The 24,992-nt window shown below is 49.0% G+C and overlaps 4 protein-coding genes across 5 annotated transcripts in view; 1 reads left to right on the plus strand and 3 right to left on the minus strand.

Annotated features, from left to right (window-relative positions):
• Window positions 1–2,061, plus strand: part of SMYD4 (SET and MYND domain containing 4) — a gene marked incomplete at its 5' end in the record, with an annotated part of 5,714 nt that extends 3,653 nt beyond the window's left edge. Inside the window, 4 exon segments of the mRNA XM_017742953.1 lie at window positions 1–117; window positions 563–679; window positions 984–1,107; window positions 1,741–2,061. Of these exon segments, the coding sequence (XP_017598442.1) occupies window positions 1–117; window positions 563–679; window positions 984–1,107; window positions 1,741–1,891 (509 nt within the window).
• Window positions 2,062–2,551: 490 nt separating this feature from the next.
• SERPINF1 (serpin family F member 1) lies at window positions 2,552–9,446 on the minus strand. Its single transcript, XM_008640329.2, has 8 exons — window positions 9,341–9,446; window positions 6,842–6,927; window positions 6,299–6,497; window positions 6,066–6,221; window positions 5,048–5,251; window positions 4,125–4,267; window positions 3,306–3,516; window positions 2,552–2,960 (listed from the first exon to the last, which is right to left on the minus strand). The coding sequence occupies exons 2-8, from the start codon at window positions 6,917–6,919 to the stop codon at window positions 2,701–2,703; spliced, it is 1,251 nt and encodes a 416-aa protein (XP_008638551.1). The 5' UTR covers window positions 6,920–6,927; window positions 9,341–9,446; the 3' UTR covers window positions 2,552–2,700.
• A 3,699-nt stretch (window positions 9,447–13,145) lies between these two features.
• On the minus strand, window positions 13,146–20,882 carry SERPINF2 (serpin family F member 2). Of its 2 annotated transcripts, none has more exons than XM_017742989.1 (9): window positions 20,778–20,882; window positions 19,477–19,534; window positions 18,811–18,867; window positions 17,472–17,889; window positions 17,037–17,180; window positions 16,670–16,873; window positions 15,679–15,821; window positions 14,891–15,095; window positions 13,146–14,200 (listed from the first exon to the last, which is right to left on the minus strand). In XM_017742989.1, the coding sequence occupies exons 2-9, from the start codon at window positions 19,528–19,530 to the stop codon at window positions 13,875–13,877; spliced, it is 1,551 nt and encodes a 516-aa protein (XP_017598478.1). In that variant the 5' UTR covers window positions 19,531–19,534; window positions 20,778–20,882; the 3' UTR covers window positions 13,146–13,874. The 2 variants fall into 2 exon arrangements, with proteins under 2 accessions (XP_017598478.1, XP_008638552.1); XM_008640330.2 differs by lacking the exon at window positions 20,778–20,882 and adding an exon at window positions 19,971–20,079.
• Window positions 20,883–21,869: 987 nt separating this feature from the next.
• The window catches only part of WDR81 (WD repeat domain 81), a 33,003-nt gene continuing 29,880 nt past the window's right edge, over window positions 21,870–24,992 (minus strand). The window contains 3 exon segments of the mRNA XM_017742971.1: window positions 21,870–23,584; window positions 24,488–24,667; window positions 24,846–24,991. Coding sequence (XP_017598460.1) covers window positions 23,258–23,584; window positions 24,488–24,667; window positions 24,846–24,991 — 653 coding nt within the window. The 3' untranslated portion in view covers window positions 21,870–23,257.

The raw sequence follows: 24,992 nt of genomic DNA on the forward strand, positions 1-24,992 counted from the left end.
GTTGTTCAAACGAAGCTTGTGCAACTTCAGCCAGCAGAGAGAACCTGTCTTGCCGTTTGCAGGACCTTCAGCAACAAATCAAGAAAGCTTTAGACCTGCTGAGAGTCGGGAAGGCTGGTAAGGCTCAGCTTTGTGCCCTGAGGTCAGGAGCTGAGGAGCCCAGGTCGGGACAGGAGCCATGAGATGGCACTGTTGCTCACGCCGTTGGGGTTCTGTGACATGTGGCCTGGTGTCCCTGGGGACTTCAGCTTTAGATTGTTTTATACCCCCTAATCAGGGTGTTAATCTAAGTCACATATTGTTCCATAGTAAAGTAATTAAATAAAAAGAAATCAGGGAAACGTTAGAGTTGGACATTTCCAGGTCTTGTTTTCCTGGAGGGAGTTGGGTCAACCTCAGCCCTGGGGTAGAATAAGGAGAGGTGCAGATGAAGTCAGCATTGAATCCTAACCAAATCCCAGTCAGCTGTGTAACACGCAAAGATGAGGTTGGATTGATTTTATTTCATGGACCATGGAAAACTGGAGACAGGGTGAATTTTATAACCTTTTTTTTTATATAGATCAGGCTATCAAAATGCTCCTGAAGTGTCAGATGGATGCTGGAAACTTCTTGTCTCCAGAGCATTTGCTGATGGGAGAGATGGAGGATCATCTGGCACAGGTCTATGCTACTCTTGGTATGGCATTGTCCTCTCACTATCCCACGTTTCCTGAACTTTGAATTTAACATGATTAGTGTTTTCTTGGACTGGCCCTTTCATTTTTTTCCCTAGTTTTGTCAGCAGGGCTCTCAGAAAGACCAAACCTGTGTTCCCAGCAGCCAGTGAACGATACTGTGCTCTCATGCTCTTTTAGATTCCCTGTCCTGGTTCTGTGGACAGAGTGCATCACATTTGGAATAATTCTGTCAGATTCTTTGGGTGGCAGTAGCTCTAGGAAGTATTTGTTCATTTCTCATTGTTTTGTTTTGTTTTCCATCAGGGAAGTGGCAGGAAGCAGCCAGACACCTGAAGAAGAGTATTGAGATTGTGGAAATGCACCATGGGCCATCAAGTGTAGAAACAGGCCATGAACTTTTCAAGCTGGCACAAGTCCTCTTCAATGGGTGAGTTTGGTTTCATCCTCTGTCCCTGCCCTGCACCACTCCTGTGTGTCTGACACAATATCAAGGCAGGTGGCCCTTGGCACCTTGAGGGTGTTTCACAGGACACAGGATGCCTGGCACAGGTACTCTCTTTGGAATCTGTTTCTCTGCTTTGTGCCTGTCTTTTTCTTCTCCCTGGCTCAATTTATTCCCTGTCCAATTGTTTTATTCTGTCAACTCATCACCCTTGGTGTTTATACCTCAGTTGTATAACGTTGCTGACATCTTCTCAAAGGAGGGAATGAAATCCTCTTGCTTTATTGGCAAGGATATCCCCTGACTGCTTCTGAAAATCTCCTCACAACAATTCCCTTTAACCAAATTAATTTTAGCAGGAGCTGCAGCGATGAAGTAGTGATATACTCAAAGATAATGTTTTCAGGTTTTGTGTATCTCCTCACCTTTCCCTCCCCTTCATCCTCCCTTTGCAGCTGAAGCAGACACAATTTTCCTGCTGCTGGAAGGCAGGGGAGAGTGGAATCTGTAGCCATGACCAGGTTTACGTTTTTGTTAGGGAGGGCTTAAAGGTTGTGTAAGTCAAGAAGCTGAATTAAGTATTTTGCATGCTCTGTTCTTATTATCTTCCTATTTCAGATTTGCAGTTTCTGAAGCTCTGAGCACGATTCAAAGAGCAGAGGGGATTTTGTCAGTGCACTTCGGTCCTCAGAGTGCTCAGATCCAGGAGCTACAAGAGATGAAGGCCTGTCTGTCAGAGCTTCCCAGAAACATCCTTCAGAGGACTTAATTTCCCTGTCAAAGGAAGCTGCAATGTGATCTTTCATCAAAGCTAAGTGTCATGTGGTAAGGTAGTCATGTAGTACAAGCTGGAAAATCATGTGTAACAGCAACTTGAATGAAGTTTTGAAATGCTCTTTAGTGAGCCTGTTGTAAATAAAATGACCAATTCTAACGTGAGAGGTCTGTGTGTGGTATGGTGGGAACAGAGGCTGTTGTGTAAGTTCTGTGTGTGGGTTGGAAGCAAATGTTTGAGTTGCTTTTGTGTGAGATGTGACTCTCCCCTGTGTGGTACCCTGAGCATTATGAACGTACAGTCATCCAGAGCACGCTGCCTTCTATTTTTGATACTGTGAGGCACTTTCCTGCTTGCCAGTGTCAAATGGAAATGGTTGAAAGGGGTGAGGCAACAGCCTGGGAAGTGCAAACTTACAATCTATAAAAGAGGCCACTTCAGAACTTGGAGGGCTCCAGCACAGGTCTGTCAGTGATGAGGGATTCAGTTTCAACAACTGGTGTAAGGCTGGAAAACAGGATGGGGGACAATGCAGCATACACCAGATAATGCTTGCTTTCAGCACACAGAACTGCATTCCTCCTCTGGGGAAATTGGGAGTGAAGGCACAGGATGTAGGCAGACAACCTTTCAAGGGAGAATACTTGGGCTCGCTGAGATTAATAGCAAAAGCTCTTTTATTGCAGCATGAAGGCGTAAGATTTGCAAGTTGTGTCTTTGTGCAGCAGAGCAGGGAGCCAATATCCCTCCCAATATCACCCTTTCCATTTGGGCCCTACCATTGCAGATTATTGTGCAGGGATCTAAACACCCCTGGGATCCAGGATCTTGCCAATGAAGAGGAGGGTTCCAGTGGTATCATCCCTCAGTACAAGAAGGAAAGGTTTGTCCACGTGGTATTCTATGGGGAAGGTCAGACGAGCAGCATTGGCCTCGAGGTTTGGTGTGGATCTTTCCCCATCCTCACTAAGCTCCAGCATTGCCTTGTGTTGCACATGAGATAATCTCAGAGGTTTGGCAGAAATCTTGGAGAAGTCAGGTGATGTGAAAAGTGATTGGAGCCCTGGAGAAAAGAGAGAAAGTTGCGTTAACTGAAGGCATGGGTTGCAGAAGGGGGAGCAGCACTGCTAATGCTGTGATCCAGGAGGGCAGGGAGCCTGGGGGAACAGGGAAAAGCAGCTTCCATCTGCTTGTACTGAGCTTCACCCTCAATCTCAGCAGCATTGTATGAGCTTGGTGGAGGGATGTGATAAAAAGCTGAGAAGTCCTGGATGAAGGTGATTTGGTTGCTGGTGAAATCTCCACAACCATAACTAACAACCCACCAGCTTCCTATTCTGAGAGCAGGAAGCAACTTGACCACTGCTTTGAGCCCTGGCAGCCTGCAAAGGGGGTGTGATGTACATACTTGTCTCCTTTAGTGTGCTGCCAAGTGCCTCTTCGTAGTTCAGCTTTAGTTTGGGCAGGCTTAGCACAGCGTGGACCGTCTTCAGCTCCTTGTCCACATCGTGCACAAACTCTGAGGTGAGACTTTCCTCAATCAGAGTCATGTTCTGGGTCACCTTTGTGGGCAGGAAGAACATGGCACTGATCCCCTCTGTCAGGGGCAGCTGGGCAATCTGCAAGGCCAGAAATAAGAGGGAGATTAGAGAGTGACATCAATAAGAAACAGTTTTACCCATCCTGTACCAGGCCGAGGCCTGACTCTCAGGCTGGAATATCAACCTTTTCAGTTAACATTTGATCTTTTTCCCTGTTTGCTTTTATCTGACATGATGCTTCCTGACACTTCTGGCTTTTTCCCTAGGCTTTCATCCATCCTTCCTGCACTCTTCCTGCTATGGAAGTGCTCTCTCACCTGTTAAATCCTGCAGCTTTGCTTTGGGGAATTCTCACTGAAACACCTTTGAGCTCGTGCTCCAGGGAAAGCTTGGTTGAAAGAGGTAGAGATGGAAGAGTTTTGAGAGGTGTGCCCTGCCCTTCTTGCCCAACTTTAAGTCAAGCAATACAGGCTGGTAGGACCTGGGCATAATTTAAATTTTGGGTTGCTTGTGACATAGCCAGTGTAGGAGCAGGATATCCTAAGAATCAACACACTGCCTTTCAAAATAGGGATTGCAAAAGTAGCTGATGGGAGGAGCAAGGCTGGATTGGGTTAACAGGTAGGTGTAGCTGAACATGCTCCTCAGTAGGTTTAGGAGATCTTGGGCAATATTTGCTCTCTGACCTTGCAGTTGAGTTCTGAGTCAAAACCATATCTCAGGATGGCTTTGGGGTCTGACATCATGGACACCTTCACAGTTCTGTCCTCGTCCAGGTGGAAGTCCTTCAGGGCAGTCTTCTTGGTGTCAAACTTGGTTTTCCATGTCCCTGTTTTTCAAGAGAGAAAATGGAGGATTTTCTGGAATAATAGCATATGAAACCAGGCTCCTGCCCGTGGCTGAATGATCTTGTGCTTTAATATACAGCACTTGTGCTTTAAGAGTTGAGGCATAACAGGGATAGAAATAGACTGATTGGAGCTACTGATTTACTGCCATCCTTGGCCCCTCCTTTTCATCTGAGAATTGGCTAAATGGCAAATAAATAAGCAAGCCAGTGTATGGGTGGAGTTGCTATTGGGAAGTTGATGTCTACTTATGCGATTACAAAACTATTTTGAAGGGTAACAGTTGTGTCGATGCATATAAAGTGCTTCTCTCCCCACCCTTTATTTTGCTCCTTGTCTCCAAGCAATAATTCTCCAGGACACTGGCTTACAGCATGTTTAAGAACAGCTCTCTAGTATCAAACTGTTCCTTCTGCAGTGGTAAAAAGGCTCAGAACACTCTAAGCTGTGCCTTCCCTAAATGGTAATATCCTGTCTCTGAATGGAGTTTTTTGAGTTTAAAGTTTCTTTTCTGGTTCTTACTGCAAACAGGTCAAGATTCAGCTTCCCAAGAGTAATAATTCGTCCCTCAGGACTATTTTTGTTCAGGTAGTGTGCTTTTTTTTTTACTTCTTTACTAAACATTCTCAAACACTTTCTTCTCACACTCTCTGTCTCTTTGACAGTCTGTTTGCTTTATTGGAAGTGAGAGCATTCCTTCACATCTCCTCTAACACATGCTTAATGGACTTTTTCTGTATCCAAGCACACAACATTCTTACCCTTGAAGAAAGCAGCCCCAGCAAGGAGAATGCTGACATCTGTGGGCATGTCCTTCATGAACCTCATAATCCTTCCCTTAGTCTGCTGTCGGACCCAGCTGTTGATTTCTTGGAGGTCTAACTGGGTGTTACCACTCAGTGCCCTCGGTCGCATCTTGTAGGACTTCTCGAGCTGGCTGTGAAACCCAGGCCTTGCCCTGAGTCCTGGGGAATAAAAACATGGATCCTGCAGCTTAGCTCCCTTATCAAAACAATCTCAAGGCAGCACGTTGCAATCCAAAGCCCAGCAGCAGGCCTCTCATAAAATATCTGTGGCTGTTTGTCTACAGAAATGTGCTTTGAAGAGGAATATCTGAAAGCACATTAAGGAAACTGATCCAAATCCTACAGCCACCCATGCTGGAGCATGGGATAACTCTCTTCTGAAAACTGAAAAAGGGAGATAAGAACTCAAGGCTTGGACACAGCCATTCCTACATCAGCCTTTCTTCTTTCCCCAGCCTGCTTTATGAGTACAGTTTACTCAACCTATTGGATTCTTGGAACCAGCAGGTTCCAAGAGATAGCTCTTAGCATTCTCAGCAGATGTTTATTGCATGCCAGAAGCAGACATTTCAAATAGCTCTGCAAGGAATTAAACAAAGGAATATGGCTGAGTGTTATCACAAATAGAAAATGTGATCTGTGGTTCCTGGAAGCCAGCAACACCTGCCAGACAGCCTGGAGTGAAGGCAAAATTCTCAGCAAGTTTCTTTTAGGTCTTCTGTGAGTTAACTGTTCTGTCACCAATGTCTTTGTGTGCATGTCTGGGCTTTTATTTAAGTGCACACAAACTTTCCAGGCTTTTTTCTGGAGCAGCAAGAGCATTCCATGCCCTGTCTGCATCCTGGCTTGGATGTCAGAGCCAGAGCTGTTGGTGCTGTGTTACTCAGTGTGGTTTTATATAAATACACACCAAAATAACTACTGCTGACAGTTATTTAGGTAAAATTTCATGGAGGGGAAGAAGGACTTTTACTTTTCTCCAAGATGATCCGGGAGGCACTTTTCATGCTCTTCTCTGGCCCAGCCACACTGCTCAGGAGGTCCTTGTAGGTGTCGTGGACCTCAGCTTTGTTGAGGAGATCGTAGAAGAGGGCGCGAGAAATCACATTTTCAGTTCGTTCTCCAGCCCCTGCCAACGACCAGGAAAACATGAGGGAAGGGCTGTCAAGCCAAAGGGTGAGTGTGGAAATGGGGCAAAGAACTCACCAAGTGAGAGACCAGAAAGTGCAGTAGCCAGGCTGAAGGGAGACAGCAGCACGTTGGCGGTGGCTGTCCGGCTGGACTGCTGGCGGTACAGGTCGTAGCCAAAGTTGGAGACTGCAGCTGCCAGCTTGTTCACAGGGCTCTTGTAGAATGGATCTTCCTCTTCCTCGCCAGCATTGGCTCCATCAGCTGTGGCAGAGTTCTGGCAGGTACAGGGAGTGTTTTGGTTAGACTTGCAGGTGTGATAAACACTGCAGATTTCTTCTATGACCTACAGAAATATTGGCTTCATCTTGTAGAGAGTGTAGGAACAGTTACTTTAAGGCCAAAGACAGCACTGGGTTTGAAATTCTGCCTCATGGTCATCCTCTGATGTAACTACTGTGGTTTTATCTAGGTAATGCAGGAGTTAGTCTCATTATGTTGCTAAATAAAATCCTAGTAATTTAGGAGGGTAGTGCTTAATCCTTCAGTAAGGATCTCTAAAATTAAATTACCTGCTCCACACCTCTCCCCCTTGCTCTCTGCATCTTGTCTCCTACTCACCTGCTCAGTAGCTGAGTTCTGGGTTCTGCTTGGGACAGTTAAGAGGCCCAGGAAAAGGAGAACCACTGGAATCTGCATGCCTGGACCTACAAAGTAAGAATGTGACAGGGAGAGTTTGAGCAACCAGGTAAATACATCTCTACCACAGCTATTCACTTACCTGGTTGTGACAGGAGCTGCAGTGACAGATGCTGCTGCTTGTCCTGCCAGTTGTGAAACACACACCTGATCTCAGCCTTCTCTAGTTGGAAGAATTCAGCCAAACTGGCCTCAGTGACTTCAAAATTGGGCAAGCACACGGTGTGGGTGTGCCTGAGCACAAAAGCAGATGTGTGTGGCCCAAACCACACTGATGCTGGCAGTTACCAAGTGCCAAGGTCCAGAAAAGCACAAATCATTACTTCTGAGTCTTAGGCTTTGAAAAAATTCAAGACTTCATTTATAAAAAAAGGTACCAAATCCATACTGTTGAATGGGGCAGAAAGCAACACTGACTGGTTACTGCTGTGTTATACAAGTTACCTGCCTCAGGCAGTAGTTTGCTGTTCCTTGTGTCTACCTGTGTCCATCCTTTGCTTCTTATTTGCAATTTGATGAAGTAAAATAGAAGAACTTTCTTAAAAGACAATAAGAAAAGGGGCTGGGAGTAAATACCTAGTGCAGGGCCAGACCTAGAGAAGTGAAAGGCAGAGCTTGGCTTATTCAACATTTTTAATGTAGGGGGAGAAAAGCACCAAACTCCCCAAAGCCGTTCCTTCTGTGGAATCCACTTTTCATCACTCCAGGACTGGGATGAGTGGCCCTTCCAGACAGATCTGTCTGGTCCAGAGGGCAGTGAGTAACCCAGGGCTTTGCTGTGGGTAAACCAGAGCTACTGCAGTGTCCCGCCCCCGAGAACAGACGCCACTGAGGCTGGTCTGAAGCAATGTTTAGATAGATTCCCAGAAATTAAAGGAAGAGGGTTGTATTTAACTAACCCCCGTCATCCAGACAACTAGAGAAAGCAGAGGAAGAACATGTGTTTCAGATTAACTTCAGCTCAAAGGAAACACGCCTGCTGCTAGAAATACACGTGGCGACAACAACCCCAGTTCCAGACCCTGTTCAGGCAGAGTGAAAGGCAGTTTGCTGATTCCCTTTCCTGCCTTTTCTTCTGGAGACAGCTCTCCTTTGGAGAAAAAGGCATCACAGTAGAGGTTTAAGGCTTTCATCTGTGTTCAGCCAGTGTAACACAGAAGTGGTACCCGCTTTCCCCTGTGCACTTGCATCCTGCTGCTGTCCCAGCTGCAGAGTAGGTGAGGTTTCTGGTGCAGAAGATGGGGATCAAGAGGATTTACTATCTGGTGGTGTAGCAGTGGATATGATGTTGGGATTGCTCCTATCATTCCAGACTTTTACAATGAACAGGCACCATGCTGGAAGAGAGGTGACAGAAGCCCTGCATGAGTCTAAGTTAAACAGGCCTTAACGAGGGCTCTGTGAGGATGCCTGTACCAAGCTGCACTCTTGCATGCTGAGAGGAAGAGGTTTGGCCCAGTCTAGCTTAGAGATGAAGGTTTTCCGTGGAGCATAACCTTTTCTCTGCAGAAAAAGAAAATAATCTCAACACAACCTCTGCTTCCAGCTACACTGAGCTCCTGGGAGCATGGGAGCGGAGATTGGTTTTGCAGATTGTATTGTTTTTGCCAGTACTGTCACCAGCTTCATATTTCTCAGACTTTGCCAAAAAGCAATTTCCATTCTAAAAAGACAAAGCCTTTTGCGTTTGAATTGGCCTGAACATCTGGATTCTATTTGTATTTCTCTTAGCACACGGCCAGAAACGCAGAGAAAAGAATTTGGTTGGATCAGAGGTGGGATGGTTTCAGGCATGATATTAAAATCTGTGGCTGCCTTGCAGGAGAAGAGAAGGAGCAGCAGCAGCGTGTGATGTTACAGTCAAAAGGTACAGGAAGAAAACCTTGAGAAATGAGCTGAGAAGGAACTTTGTGTCTGGGAGTTGTCGATTTGTGAAGGCCTGCAGGTGCAAAGGAAATATTTTACTTTCCACCTGCAATGGTACAAGTCTCTCACATCATTTATAAACACCTCTGACTTTAGAGGTGCTGTGAAACAAGACCCATGAGTTCAAACTGCTCGCTCTGCTTGTTCCACAGCACCAGCTCCTGGAGCATCCTGCAACCACCAGCTCCAGAGGATCTGACTCTCACCAACCTTGTTACCATCACAGACAAAAAGCGTGCTCCCAGCTGCAAGGCAGATGCTTGAAAGGCAGGAAACCCCACCCCAGTTCCCAAGCACAGCTCAGCCTCGGAGGGCAAAGCTGGCACTGGTGGCTCCCGATCCTTGGGGAGGTCTCTTGGTGGGAATCCCACCTGCAGAAGGACCATTCTTCCCATTTCCCAGGTCCTCTGAGAGCTGCCCAGCCTCAGCCTCTGCCCTGTGCTCCCCTGGCCGCTGGCAGTGGCACAGGTGAGCTGTCTCTGAGCTGTCCCTTACCTGGGGCTCCTCTCGGCCGCTGCTGTCAGGGGCTCCCAGCGGGTGCGAGTCGAGGACAGTGCGGGTTTGGTGCAGCCACATCTGCTTTTTGCTGCTTCCCCCAGCCCAGCCTTCAGCAGGCTTCAAGTTACAGCTTCCCAGGGCTCTCTTAAAGTGCTCTGCTCCCATTTTCTGCTGCTGCCACCCTCGCCCTGAATTGCACTAATTTTTCAACCCTTTTTTTCCCCCCAAAACAAATCCCTGCGCTAAGGGCAGCCTGGTGGGTAAAGCCCAGGTTGCAAATGCAAACACTCCCTGCTGTGTTGGAGCAAGTCTTTTATCCCAGCAGTTCTGCCATAGGTCACATCAGGGAATTCCTTCTGTCTCAGAGGTATGGTTAATGCAGCAGTGTTTAATGGATTTATGGATTTATGTCCAAGATTTAATGGAGAGACTTACAAAGTGGAAACAGGCTTCTGTTGTTTGAGGCAGTTGAGATGCTGGGAACTGCTTGTATCCAGTGATGGTTACTAGTTAACAAGAAATCATTAACTGGCTTAAAGTTTTGGCTGAAAAGAGGCTAAAAAGCCAAGGACTTGTTAAAAAAGAAGATGAATTAAGAGAAATTTGTAGAAGCTTTCAGAATGATCAATTATATAGAGAAAGGAAAGGGACAGAGAAGTTCCATTATTACTTTCCATAGAAGGCTCAAGGGGAGCACCCACCTGTGCACATTCAAATCAAGGGAGCGTATTTTTTACCAAGTATTAAATTGTAAAACTCGTTATAACTAGATAATGCAGAAGATGAAAGATAAATATATTTGAGGGTAAAAAACCCAAACCAAACCAAATTAGTGGAAGAAAGGTCCCCTGAAGGCTACCAATGGCCAGCTGGGCAATACAGGCAGAGAACAGTGGGTTTTCCTTGTCCCATGTCATTCTTTTTTTTCCCCTCCAGCCATTTGTTACTGGTTACTGGAAGAGCCAGGATACTGGGCTAACTGGGCATGCAGATAACCTGACCCAGCTGTTTTTCTGTTTGGAAGTGCTGGAAAGGCAGTGATGTCAGAGCCCCCAGTCTGGGACATCTCTTTGGGCTCTCTGCCAGCAGGTAACGAGGAGCTCCTCCTGTGTGAGCACTGAGCTGGTCCAGTCTCTCAGTAAAGGGGAAAGGATGAGCTCAGAGCTGCATTAGCTGCTGGTTTTGCAAGCCAGGAAAGCAGATCAGGTGTGCCCTGTGATTAGTCAGTGCTTCAAAGGCGAGCCCTCCTAACAACAGCAGCTTTCAGCTGCTTCTCAGCTTGCTCTGTGCGAAATCATGTGCAGAGAAAAGACTGTACTTGTTATTCTTCCATTCTCAGCTCAGGAATGGGGGTGTTGGCTGTGGAGATGTTTTCTGGTGGTTTTCATCTCTTTTCCATACCTTGTTTGTGGTGTTAAAATGCCCTTTATGGAAGGACCACTAGAGGAGTTTTTATGTCTCGTCTCTATCTTCAAATGGAAACCCATCTGTTTAAATACAGGTTTGGTTTTAAACCCATTTAAATCAGAGTGGTAGTTTCATAGAATGTTATTATAGACCAAAGCCAGCTTTATTCCTGTAGGTGAGGGGTATCCCTGAAATGGTGCATTAAACTCATCTAACAAAATCAGTTTTGTTAAATCAGTACAAACATTTTCCTGTTGTTCTGATTTGGGTTCAATATGCTCTCTGACAGGGTTCAGCTCTGCTGTGGAAGTAGTGGTGATATGAATTTGCTCTAGGTAAGGAAAAAAATACATCTAATATTAAAGATACTGGGAGTTATTTGATATTCTGAGCCAGTGGTGCAGATGGATAGAGCAGACACTCTGTGCTAGTCATGTCTTTTCAGAATACAGCTCCGTCAAAATGAAAGCTTTAGCAATGCAAAGTGGAAATTCCTGAGCAGAAACATTAATATTACTTTGCATTTTACAAACTGCCTCTTCTGGAAAGTCAGTGGAGTGAAAAAGAGTCTTATGGTTGGTGTAACTGATAATTTGTTGAGCGAAGCAGTCATGGAGGGCTGCTGTACTGTCAAATAAGATGAAATTAATAGTTTGACAAGAATAGCTTGGGGGAGGAGTGATGGCAGCAAGACAGAAAATAGGAAATAAGAACCAAGCTGTTCAGGAAACTGAGAACAAGGGAAAAAACTTTATAAAAGCAGGAGCTGGAGGGCAGAGGCGTGAAAAGGAAGAGTTGAGCTTCGAATTTTGCAGAGGTTGCAGTGCAACAGGGTGGCATTTGGGGAGGTTACAGTAGCCAAAGAAGACTTACCTAAGGCATGGAATGGCATTTCTGAATGCTAGCAATGAATCTGTATAAATAAATAAGCTAAAATGTCCCCTGTGGGCTAGAGCTGTGCCCTCTAGTAAGAAAGGCTGAATTCTTGTGGGTTTACTTGTTAAAATTGCACGGCCCTGTAATTACAGCCTCTTGCTGAAGGGTTTGTGTCACTACATTGGTTAGAGGGGTAGGCATTATCTTCGGCCATTCTTCCCCTTTTAGACTGGAAGAAATGCATAATTGGAGGTTGGAGCCAGGACTTTTTATTCCCCAAAGTCGCCTGCATCCCTGAAATTCATGGTTAGTGAGTCAATCCTTCTCTTATGCCAGCAGATGGTGCAGACTATTCAGGGACGGAGGCTCCCAGAAGCATTCTGCTCCTTCCTTTGAGGGAAGGCAGCCTTCCCAAGCAAGGAAAACACTGCCAGAAGGATGGCCCTTGGGCTCTGTAACTGCTGCTTTGCAGGAACAGAGCACCATCCTTTCTACTCAGAAGCTGAGGGGGTTTGGAAGCAGAAATTACTCTGGACAGGAGTTGCTTTGTTACGAGTTAGGCTCGTATTTTTAAGTGGTAGGATGGCTTGGTTGGGTGGAGGGACCACAAGATTCTTTTGATAGAATCAGAAAATGGTTTGGGTTGGAAGGGACCTTAAAGATCATCTTGTTCCACCCCCCTGCCATGGGCAGGGACACCTTCCACTATCCCACGTTGCTCCAAGCCTTGTCCAACCTGGCCTTGGACACTTCCAGGGATGGGGCAGCCACAGCTTCTCTGGGCACCCTGTGCCAGGGCCTCATGGGCTTTTAGGGCACTGCTGCACTGGAAAAAGGACCCATCTCAGGGGGTGTGATGGGCTCTGCCCATCTCAGACCAAAGGGAAGCTGTAACAGGACATTGTCTTTTGTCAAAACAAAAGCAGCGACATCCAGCTACAGGTGTCAAAATCTGTCCTCCTTTCCCTGGAAGCTGTCCCAGCCATCCACAGCATTGTGCTGTGGAGCCAGGAGTATCCCAGTGAAGAACAAATCACAGATAACAGATGCCAGATCAGCACCTTTGACCCTCTGAGCAGATCCCAGCAATTGTCAGGTTTTACCCAAGAGAAGGATTAAGGGCTGGTACATCCTTGCTTGTCCCTGCATTGCTGCTCACAGGCAAAACACCTTCCTGACCCTGTGCCACTGAGCTCATGCCCTAATTCAGGGAGTTCTGCCATCTCACAAAGCCAGCTCTGATCCACAGAGCATCCATCCCCTGCACACTTGGCAGGGGAGATGTCCAAAACTTGTTGGACTCGGTCCTTGGAGAGTCTTTACAGATTTGCCATTTCACCTCACAGCCCCTGTTGTTCCTTGTGACGAGGTGTAGCAAAAAGCAGATCCTTTGCCAGAGCCCCTCCTCTCTTTCCTTCTGTCATGCCCAGATTTTTTTCCTCCCAACCTTTGCAATTACTCAATTTCTGTGCCTTTTTCCTTTCTCTGTTGGGTCCTTCAATGCAACACCTTCAGCAAATACATTCTGCGTTATTCTTTATTATTCTGCCAACATAAAAATTACTAAAAAACACTTTATAAAATATGCCTTGAAAAAATCTAGCATTACCCAGCCTCTAGAGGAAGGCCTGGAGAGAAGGATCCAAAGGGAGGGGTTTCCTACTGCAGAGCCTCCTACATCAGATCCAAGCAGCCAAGGAGTGGGAAAAGGGAATCTTTGAGAAGAGCCCATGCCTGGAAGTGGCTGTGACTCATCCTAGAGAAGACAACTGGTTTCTAGTCCAGTTGCTCTAGAGGTCGTTGTCTAGGTGGGCACAGATGGTTTTCAGAGGAACACTGAGGGAGACATGTTCCCAGGAACTGCAGAAGGAAGAGCCACATTAATACATCCCTGGCTGTTGTCCAAGCTGCCAGATGCTAAAGATGATTCCAGGCTACAGGGGACTCTAATAAGATCTTAATAAAGACTCTAATAACAGTCTGGGGACAAGAAAGTCTCCCTTCCATGACTGAGAGCCCTGGAAGGGAAATCCAGGCAGAACAAGGTTTTCAGGTTCAACAGAGGGGAGGCCCAGCCTGGAGAAGCTTGTCAGGGCTGGAATGGGCTATCCCAGGACTGGTCTCTAGGGATCTGTAAAGGAAAACAGCAAGGAATTGCCTCCTGTGGCCTCAGAGGGGCAGGAGGCCTCTCTCAGCTGGTCCAGAGGGTCAGGCAGTAGTCCCAGAACACTCAGGCTCTGCCCCTCTCTTATTTGGGCATGCGGTGCTCGTTGGCATCTGTGGCTTCACTTGAGTCCTGTGGCTCTCGGACCTGGGGGGCAGCGTCAGGGCTGGGGTTCTGGACACTGCCTATAAAAAGTGGGACCCCTGTTTCATCCTCAAAGATGATGAAGACAAAGGGCCTGTCGAGGCTGAAGACAGAGACTGAGCGTGACAGCATGACACTGGTGGCAGCAGATGCTTCCACCCCATCTTCTTTAAGCTCCAGGGTGGCCTGGTGCTGGACACTGGACACAAAGAGAGGCTCCTCTGTGATCTTCTGGAGATTTGGGCTCGTGAACAGCTCCTGGAGGCCTGCAGAGAAATGAGACCAAGTTGGTTCTACAAGCTCTGAGTTTTCTCAAAGCTGTCTGAAGAAAGCAATTCCCTGACTTGTTGCTCCATGTGCTGTCCACCATGGAGGACTGGAGAACTGACAGGCAAGAGAAACAAAAACTCCACCTCTTTAAGAATAGCAGTGTAAGAACTTGCAGTCATCCTTAAAAAGCAGCAGCAAGTCTGAAGACTCTTTCTAGCTAGGCTGGAAACACTTTTACAGAGATTATTTTTTCAAGCAATTCTTTACAAAACAAAGTGAACTCTTCAATTATTCTCATCTGGAAAGGCAGCACCTGGTGGTTTATTTCAGCTGCAGGTTTTGTGATCTGCATTTTCTCTGTCCTGGCCACTGTATTAAATGACAAATCCAGATACCAAGATTGATGCACAGGGGGAGGTTGGTCTTGGCTACAATAGGAAGAACGCGTAAAGACTGTGAGAAGCTGTGAACGCTGCCTGCTCTGTAGTATCATCCTGTTGGAGCAAAACATTTGGTGCCAGGCAAGCAAGGAGTAAGGAGGAGGAGAGGAAGAAGACATGGGAGAGTTTGGAGTTCTGGAGCAAGCTGTGAGGCACAGCTTTAGCAACAAGGGTGGCAGCTTTTGGTGTCAGCGAACAGATTGATCAGCTCCACTTGTTCTGTGCAAACCCTGCTAGAGGCCTTACCCATTTGGCTGAGAACCTGGTTGAGTTCCAGCTGGTAGTCCAACTTTATTTTGGGGATCTTCACTGTGGTGGGCACCTCTCTGGGGAAAAGCCTGCAGAGTTGTCTGTAAGGGAAGTTCTCCAGCACGTGAGAGGTGTTCCGGGTGTACCGGTTTGGTACGATGACCACAAAACTCACGTTACTCTTGAAGGGAAACTTGGCCACCTGGAAATAAAACCAACCAGAGAGGAATTTAGGGAAAAGGAAGGGAAGTCCAGAAAGTGATGCTTTTAATTTAGTCTTTTTCTAATTGGTCTACAGGGCCACTCTTGCTCTCTGATGAGAACAGCCTGGTGAGAAGGAGGGATCTGATTTCTCCAGAGGAGAATTTGTTGGAATAACAGCTTTAGATTTTGGTATTAGCCACTGGCTGGTAGAGATTGAGCACGTGGCAGAGTGAAAGCCCACATGCACAAGTTTGCCCCTCTCTGGGTTCTGAAGAACTCCAACAGCACATTGTCCAAGGGAATTCCTTTCCATATTTCCTCATTTATCTTTAACTCTGGGCTTTAAAATCCTATTAATTCCCAGTCAGTGGAAATATCTCTTTGTGGTTTTTCCTAGAGATTAGAAGTGAAGATCCAACATTCTTGCTGGAAGCAAGGACAAAGAATGATTATTAAATTTTTCTATGCTATGCCTGTTAAAAAAAAATTTGGTTTTTTGGAGAGAATGCTTGCAGTTAGTAAAATACCACAGCAAGAGGAAATTCCAATGAAAATTTGCAGTGCTCCTGAGAGATCCCTACCTGAATATCCTGGGACTCCAGTGTAAACCAGCTTAGGGGGTACTGGTGGGCTTTCATCATCTCAACTGGGACCACGAACTCATGGTCAAGGTGGAATACATCTGGCCCAGTGAAGCTTGCATTAAACTTATTCCTCCAAAACCCTGTAAAAATAAAAGTTTTGAAAGTAACAAAGTTATATTTGGGTAGAAAACCAGAAACTGCTGAGCTGACACTCCTCCTATCTTGAGCTCTCTCACAAGGCCAGTAGTGACCAGGGAAGTAAAAATACAGCAAAGAGAAGTCAGCACCAAAGCTGGAAGAGCCCTAACAGCAGGAAACTCTTATCAGCCAGAGAGAAACTATGGAATAACAAAAGGAACATGGATTAATCCTCACGCCTCAGTGTGGGAGACTACTGAAGGCTATGGAGATAAAAGAAACTATGTTTGTGCTTTGAAAAATGGGGAGTATTGCCTCTGTGCTGCCTAGGGGGAAACACTGCTCCAAGACCAAGGTAAAACATTTGTAGATTTGCACTGGAAGTGTTTGGTCTGTGCACAGCCCTCAGGGAGTTAAAAAAGGAAGATGTGGCTGACCACTGTGCTGTAGTCAGACAGAAATCCACAGAAGCTGCCTCTGAGCTCTGTGGTGGGTGTGCAGTGAGCTGCTACAACCTGGTTCATCATTTAGGTTAGAAAAGACCTTTAAGATCACTGAGTAGATGAGCAGGGATGTGCCACTGCCTGGGATCCTGAATCGGGAGGCAAAGACACTGCAGGTCCCACCTGCTGCGTTCTGGCTCTGCTGTCAAGTAACATTTTTAGCTCATGTGAAGCAGTTGGGAATCATTACTGTAAAGAAATCTAAGCAAGAGGAGCAGCAGATGCACAAGAACAAGCAGATTGCCTAGCAGGAAGCGAGGAGAGGAGATGCTGTTCAGCTACAGGGCTTGCAGAAAACTGGAGTTCTATTTCCTCTTGAAGAAATAAGGAAGGCCTGTGGAGCTCACCGTGGAAATAGACGGCGTTGAGCAAGAGCATCACTGTGTTTTCAGGGAGCTGCTGGAGGAAGGAGGGAATTTGCCCATGAGTTGCCTCCTTTACCCAATTGTTTATGGCTACGAGGTCGTCCTGACTGATCCCAGAAAGGGTCATGGGCTTTGCTCCATAGAATTTCTCTGAGTCCTCCAGGAACTTCTGTTTCACCTCAAACCCTGGCAAAGGGGAAGAATGATGGGAAAGGTTTGCTCAGCATGGTGTGACACTCCCCAAGAGGAGGAAATAGGGGAAATGGATGTCTCCAGTGTGCTTCCATCACTCTCTGTGACTGGGAGGTTTATCCTACACCAGTCCAGCCCCCCCTGTGCCACCTCTCACCTTTCTGCAGGTACAGCCGTGCCCCGAGGCTGAGGGTGGACTCTGTGAGCCTCCTGCGAAGGGTGCCCAGCATGTGGTGGAGGCAGGGCACTGACTCCAGGTGCATCACCTCCAGCAAATGCTTCTCTGTCTGATTTGCTGCTCCTAAAAATCAAATTCCTGTTAGGTCTTATGCTCATGGAGTGGAAAACGGGGACGTTACTCTGGCTGCCTCTTGTTAGAAACACGCTGTGCCTCACAAAAGAGGCTGGAGAAATCTAAGAGACGGAGCCTCAGAGGGCAGCTTCAATTGTAATCATGCCTAATTAAAGCTGCAGGAGCAAGGATAAGTGGAAGAGACTGTATTTCATTTGCATCTTGCTCACTGGTTGCTCGTGCCTCTGGGAGAAGATACGGGGAAGGGCAGGAAATGGTGGTTTTGCCACTAAGAATTACCCAGTGCCAGGTGAGACAAGGCCAGGGCGATGCTGAGGGGGGACAGGATCACGTTGGTTCTGTTGGACTCCAGCTGCACCTCTCTCAGGAGATCAATGCTGAATCTCATCAAGCCATCTGCCAGCCTCTGGCTCTTCTTCCAAGTCATCTCACAGCCTTTATCCCCAGCCTCTCCTTCCTCTTCAGAAGAGGCTTTTTCCTCAGGTGATTTCTTTCCACGACAACCCCCAGCCCCAGCTACGGCTTCGTCTTCTGAGTTCCAGTCATCCCTCGTGTCTGGCAGGGTGCTGGTGGATGCTGACATGGTTCCATCATTCTCCTGGAAGCTGTCATAAGTAAATTCTACCAGCTTTCCCTTTGGCAGGGTTGGGATGGCTCCCAGCGAATCCGACTGTACCATTCCAGCACTTTTCACATCCTGGGGAGAAACAAGGATAGCACTGGGAAAGCAGCAGCACAGTGACACCCTCATGGGCTTTTCCTGCACATCTAAACAGGCTGAGAAAACTGGAGAGAGCTAGACTCCTCTACTCTGGTGGTGGTTTTGCTTCAGTTTGCCTTTAACCCTGAGGATAATGACTTGAGGGAATGGCTTTGGGAAAGAGGAGGTCTTACAGCCTGTGAAAATGGACCCAGTGAGGGTCTGGCAGTGGTTCCTCCTCAGGAAAGCTCTCAGGAAAGCTTGAGAGCAAGACTCATGCTCAGCACATGTCCTGTCCCTTCAGCATTTACAGATCCATCATCCTCAGCCTTGATTTCACCTCCTCCCCTCACACATTTTAGCAGTGCCCACCTGCCTCACAGTGCCCAGCCCCTTCTGCTGCTGTCACAGCCCTGATCCAGTCTGGCTCAATTCCTCCTCCAGGCATCTGTGTTTTCTTGACCTGTCTGTTCTATTCCATTCGTCTTCTCTCCAGATTTCCTCATTTTCCACTCTTCTAAGCTTTAGCCTTTAGCACTGCCACTACTCTCCTCACATTTGCGTGGTCTGAAACATCCCAGGCTCAATGGATTGGATCAGCTACTGATCCTTCTCCCTGTCATCCTCACAGCTGGTGGTTTTCCTCACCTTTCTTTATCAATCAGAAATTAAATCATCCACCTGCCAGCCCCTGTACACACACCAGTACTGGTGTTAAACTCCATACTCTGCTCAGTTATTTAGGGTGGAGCTTCCAACCTGAACAAGCACAGCACTGGCAGCAGCGGGGAGTAAAGCCTGCAGTAAGATGGACTTTCTCATGGCACTGGCACTGCCTGGGCTCATTCTATATCAGGAAAAACTGCAAATCCCACAGCATAACTTTATCTCCCTTGTGTGGAACCAGTCAGTGCTTACCCTCAGCTTCCCATCTTTGTCCAGGAAGAGACGCTGCTGGTCAATGGCATGTGCCAGCTGTAGGGGAAAAAAATCAATAAACAAAGTCGGGTCCCTCTGAATTTCCAGAGTCTGTCTTCCCTGCTCCCACTGCAATCCTGGCTGTCACAGTCCCCACAAGGCGACAGCACAGGCAGGATTTTGGGGTGCAGACCGAGGGGCAGTGGGGTCAGACATGCGGAGGTGGAAGTGAAGAGGAGCTGGGAGACACTGCAAACACTGGATTTGTTTAGAAAGGGGTCAGGCCAGTCTGGCACAGAACAATGGATCCTTTTGAGAGTGAGCAGTGGGGTTTTGCAATCTCAGTTCTGACAGGGATCCAGATTTAAAAAGGGGGTGGGGAAAAACCTGCTTTTCAAAAACCTCCTCTTAACTCCTGAAGGTCACGGTCACTAAATACAGTTGAGGTCAAGTTCCAAAAGAAAAGCTTCTACATAAATATGAATAATAAGAATATCCACAACTATTTCAGCTGGGTAGAAGATTAGGAACCTTGCTGGTGAACCCCCCCCCAGCAGTGTCCTCCACCTATCTGCCTTCCAGGCCTTTTCTGGGTGGTATTTGCCCCATGGTCTGGCTCAGGGAGCCACCACACTTCCCTTGCTCTTTGCTGCAGGAGCAACTTACCCGTGGGAGGCTGTGCAGAGCAGCCAGGCAGAGCAGCCCCCAGAGGAACCCCATATTCCTGGAAGAGAAGGACCAGCCGAGAGAGGAGTTATTTCCAGCTGTGAGCTCAGCCTATTCAGGTCTACAGGGAGAAAATTATCAACCTGGCCAAACAGGTTGGCACAGGAGCTCATGGAAAGCAAGAGGGAGATGAACAATGCTGCAAAGAAACAACACAGGGCTCCTGGGTCCGGTGCCAAGGCAGGGAAATCAGAGAGGAGCAGGGACCCGCAGTGGAGCTGCAGCCACAGCCAGGCTCCGCTTGGATCCTGCCTGTCTGACCCTGCTGCCCTGCTTTCTCTGGATTGCAGATGGTATTTCCCATATCAGTGCTGCTCACACTGTGCCTCTGGAAGGAGACAAGAGCCTTTCTGCTCCTTTCCCATGGAAACCACTGAGATACAGGCGCAGCATCCTCAGGGGTGCGCCGGGCTCTTGGGAGAAGGGCTACTGACCTGCAGGTGCTCAGCAAGTGCTGTCTGGTAGGAATTTGCAGGTGGGAAGTGCAATACCACAGCAGTTTCCCAGCAATATGTCCTGGAAGGGGGAGTCCTCCCCTTCCCAGCACTCATCTTCCCCCCTTGCTGGCAAACCCCGCCTCTCCCACCTGCGTGCTCCAGTTCCAGTGTGGGACAGTGGGGCTTCAGGGTCATGGACAAAACCCCACCCATTCCCTGGCCAACGCTTCCCCCAGCCACTTTTCCCTTTCAGACAGAAATTAAATACCTTCTCCTTCTCATAAAACCTCCATGCCGGGGAGTCCTCCCCTTCCCAGCACTCATCTTCCCCCCCTTGCTGGCAAACCCCGCCTCTCCCACCTGCGTGCTCCAGTTCCAGTGTGGGACAGTGGGGCTTCAGGGTCATGGACAAAACCCCACCCATTCCCTGGCCAACGCTTCACCCAGCCACTTTTCCCTTTCAGACAGAAATTAAATACCTTCTCCTTCTCATAAAACCTCCATGCCAAAGCCCAGCCCCCTGAATGGCTTCCACACTTAATTCCTGGGGCTGCTTCTGCTCTCCAAGCAGTCCTTACTTCACCCAGAACTGCTGGGCTGAGATCCCACTGGCAGAAGCCTAACTTGAGGCCATCTCATTCCTCCCCTTTCCCTCACCCCAAATCCTGCAGCCACATACAACCCTAAATACCCCTTTCCTCCCTGGTGGTGCCCATCCTTTAACCCTCTGCCAAATTCACCCCTCTCCCGGAGGGGCATTGGAGGAGCCCTCATTTACATCAAATCCTTTCATTTGCCCCTTACCTGAGGTTGTTCGTGTCCACGTTGGAGCTGGCACCTGCTTTAGCCTGTCCAGCAGCTCTGCATGGGGCACACACAGCTCTTGCCCAGCCCCCCTCCCGGCAGCGACCTTCAGCACCACCCCCTGTTTGAGAATTTGGCAGGCAAATATTGACCTACAGCATCCGGCTAAACATTTGTTTGGGGGAGAAGAGTGAATTCGTGGTGCATTTGGAGATGGGGATGTACTTTTGGGCCGCTGTACCCTCAAGACAACGTTAACACTGAGTTTACCAGGTGCAAAACTCCCACCAGCAGGAGTAACTTGCAAGTGGCTCCACTTTGCACACACTCCCCATGCTGGGAATATTCTCTTTTATTCATAACCTTCAGTGAAAATGCAGGGCTCGGTGTTTATTGCCACAGGGCTTTCTGGTTTGGGAATTTTCTTTGCTGAACCCCCCAGCTCTTCCCTCCCTGCATCCCAGGGAGATGTGAGACACTGGTTTAACAGAGGGCAGGTGCCCAGGGCCCCGTGGCTGCACACAGCAGGGTCTGATGGCCAGGCTGGGCTGAGCCAAGAGCAGCTGGTCCCTCCCCTGGGGCACAGCACGCTCCAGAGCTCTCCCAGGGTAGCTAGTCCCAGTGTCCAGGGCATGCACACACTGCTGGGGCACGGAGCAAAAGTCTCAGGGATGGGCAGAAGTCCAGCAGTCCTGCCCTGTGTGGATTTGTGCCATAAGCAGAAGTGCTGCTGATCCTTCCTGCCTCTGTCCATGTCCTCAGTGGGAGAGGAGTCACTGAGGAGCAGCAGGGAGCACCAAAAGGATCTTCCAGTCATCCATTCCTTGCAGGAACTCTTGGTTCCCAAGCTCACCCCAGACAATGGGTGACAGGTCTGAGCTCTGCAACCACATTTGGGATGTGCTGCTGCAACACAGGGAGCTAATTGCCCTTGGAAAGCAAATCCTGTGCAGCAGAATCCTATCCTACATCCAGGGCTCCCCCAGAACACAAGAGAAGCCTGAAGGAGGAGGTGTCCCTCTGGCTGAGCACACCCAGCCCCACCAGCACAGAGCTTCCACACACACACACACATACACACACACCCCCAGCTCTGCAGCTCTCTCAAAGAGTTTATTAGAAGTAAATATTTACATCTATTGCAAATGGTTAATAGGCAACACGGGACTGAGAGCTCCCCTTGGGTAGGGAAGGGCAGCACTGGCCAACCACTCACCTCCCCAGCTGCAGGTGGCAGCTGGATGGAAGCCCTCTCCCCTCCCAGGACAACCCACAGCAGGCTCCTCCTCTGCCCAGGGTAAGAGCTTCCCGCTCCTGGTACTGGCTCTGGCTAGGCTGAAGGATGGAAAAGGGCTGCAATAGAAGTGAGGAAACTGCTTCTACTGGTGGGGCAAAGAGCACTCTCTGTGGCTTTGGGGTGGGAACAGACAGTGCTGTCCCAAAGGGAAGGTCAAAGAGAGACCATGATGGATTCATGCCTCCTGCCTCACACCCTGCAAGGGCAGGAGGGGACAAAACTGAGCACCTTTTTGCTGTCCTGTCTTCCCCAGGAGCCTGACCAGCTCAGAAGAAGAGGATTAGAGATGGATTTACTGAGGATCACTGCCAGTGCATAGCACAAATGGCATTCCTCACCCCTTACCTCATCGTGGGATGCTGGGGCAGGAACCAACAACAGCCCTACCCCACTGCTCCAGAAGCCAAAATCCTCATGGAAGCATCTAGTTCTGGCCTCCCCAGAGAGTCACATTCCCACCCCAATCTGCCCCTCTGCAGCAGCCCATTCCTACAGGAACTGGCAGAGCAGATGGGGTTTGTGCCTTGGCTGGCTTCCATTCCAGTCCTTGCCCTGGAGCCAGCACAGCAGCAGAACGGCTCTGGTGAACCTCTCCTCCTCCTCCTCCCATGCAGGCTCGAACTCAGCTGGCACAACCTGAAGTTCACAGAGCACCACCTCCTCTGGGCTTTGAGCACCGACCATGGGAGGAGGAGATGCAGCTCCAAAGGCAGCAGTTCCCAGGCCCAGCTTCTGCCACCCCAGTGAGGCTGATCAGTGGTTCAGGAGAGGAAGGGAAGGGGAAGTGCAGGTGGCAGTAGCTAAACTGTTGTGTTTTGCCAAGGGGCACCTCCTACCCCTGAACTGAAGGGGGGAGGGTACCTGTGGTCCCTGTTTCTGTGGAGGGCAGCTCACAGGCCCCTGGGGATCAGGCACACGTGGTAAGGAAAGCTCCAGGCCTCTCTGCAGGGGTGACAGTGACCTACAACGCCCAATATCTCTCCCAGCAGCAGCGGAGGTTTCTCAGTTATGGCTTCTTTTCTTTTTCAAGATACAGAAAGAGGTTAGAGACGTAACAAGTACACCTCCCCCTGCATCCTCTGCTCAGAAACATCTGACTCTACCTCCTCCAAAAGCCACACTGCTGGCTTCTAGCTCCAGCACAGCACTGTGGGACAGCCACAGGCTGCCAGGCCAGGGGTCACTACGCCAGGAGCCGGATGATGCCGTTGTCCGAGCCCAGCAGGAGATGGCACTTCGTGGGCAGCACTGCCAGGCTGGTCAATGTACCCCGAAAGTTCTCTGAGCTCAGCTTGGTCGTGCTGGTGGGCAGGGCTGAGGACTCCAGCATGGAGTAGACCCCGATCTTGTTGGCCACAGTGCCGGTGACCACCTCGTTACCGTAGAGGTCGAACGCGTGGATGGGCTCGGAGGCAGATTTGTAGTGGTGCAAAGGTTTGTGCTCCAGCTCCTTCCAGACAGTCAGGGAATGATCCGAAGAGGAGCTGATCAGCATGTTGCCCTCTGCAGCCTAGCAGGAGAGGAAAGGCCAGTGAACCAGTAAAAACCTGCAAAATTCCTGTAAAAACTCACAATCTGGTGCTGCACGTGAGAGCAGCAGGTGGCTGCAATGATCTAATGGTCACAATGCAATCCCTTAGGACTGTCCAAGCCATTTCCAAGCAGATGGTGGTACTGAGCAGCTTAGCAAGGCCTTGGGTGGACACTGCAAGCTAAAGGACGCTCTGGGAGCTGGCAATCTCCTCCAGGAGATGGGCTGTGCCTCTTTTCAACAACACCCTGATACACAACAACGCTCATTCATCATCTGATACTACTGCAGTGGGTAAAGGGATTATCATGCAGTCTCCCTCTCCACTAAATCACCTGCCAAACTATTTTCCTTCTCAGGAGAAGGAATTGAGAGGCTCTCTCACAGTTGAAAATATTGCTGAGGGTAGAAACCTGGAGCTGCTTATTAGCAGAGCTAGTGAGAGGGTAAACAACCCACACTGCTGAACTTTGTTTAACCCACATTTGGGTCGAGGACACTGGAGACCCAGCACTGCTCCCTGGGGTGGGTAAATATGGACAAGAGTTACTCATTAGAGCAACACTCTCCCAGGGAAGCTGAGAGCCCCGTGGAGAAAGCAACACATTTGCTCCTTCACAGGAGCTGTGGCTCCTCCCTGCCCCTGCTGCAGACCTGCCTGGCAGGGATTGAAACCCAGGAGGGCTGAACTCTGGCAGCAAGAGTTGGACCAAGAACAGCTGGCAGCAGCACTAACCATGGGGTAGGAGAGCTTGGGCAGCCTCTTAGGGACATAGGAAGGGATGAAGCAAGAATGGAGCACACAAGCCCTGCGGGAAGGATGCTCCACGTGGCCTCAGAGCATCAATGAGGCCCCACCTGGATCCCAGCTGAGCTCCTCACCTTGATCTGCAGGATGTCTCCCTCATGGGCAGGCCAACCCCGCATGATGAGCCCCGTCCTGGTGTCCAGCAGCACGATGAAGCCGGAGGAGAAGCCGGCCATGACGCTGCGGCCGCTCGGACTCACGGCCAGGCAGCGGATGAGCCCCGCGCTCGCCCCGCTGGCCAGGCGGAACTCGTGCTGCAAGAGAGACAGTCCAGCTGGGGGATGAAGGTCAGTGGATCAGGCATTTAAGGGACAAGCTGGTTTCTGTGGAGCCATCACAGCTGGCTCTGGGATTTGGGCTTTGGGCCAGCTGGGATCCCATCATTAAGCACAGGGCAGGAGGAAGGGGACTCACAGAGCACCACACCCCTACCTGTAGTCCCGGCTTCCTGTGGTCGATGAACCTCAGCACGGAGTCTGCACTGGCCACAGAGATGCTGTGATAGGGAGGTGGCATGGTGGTCACAGCTGTGATGGGGACTTTGCTGTCTAACTCATCAAAAGTCCGCAGAAGTTTGCC

This window comes from Corvus brachyrhynchos, unplaced genomic scaffold (genome assembly GCF_000691975.1).
Source record: "Corvus brachyrhynchos isolate BGI_N302 unplaced genomic scaffold, ASM69197v1 scaffold99, whole genome shotgun sequence".
NCBI lineage: Eukaryota > Metazoa > Chordata > Aves > Passeriformes > Corvidae > Corvus > Corvus brachyrhynchos.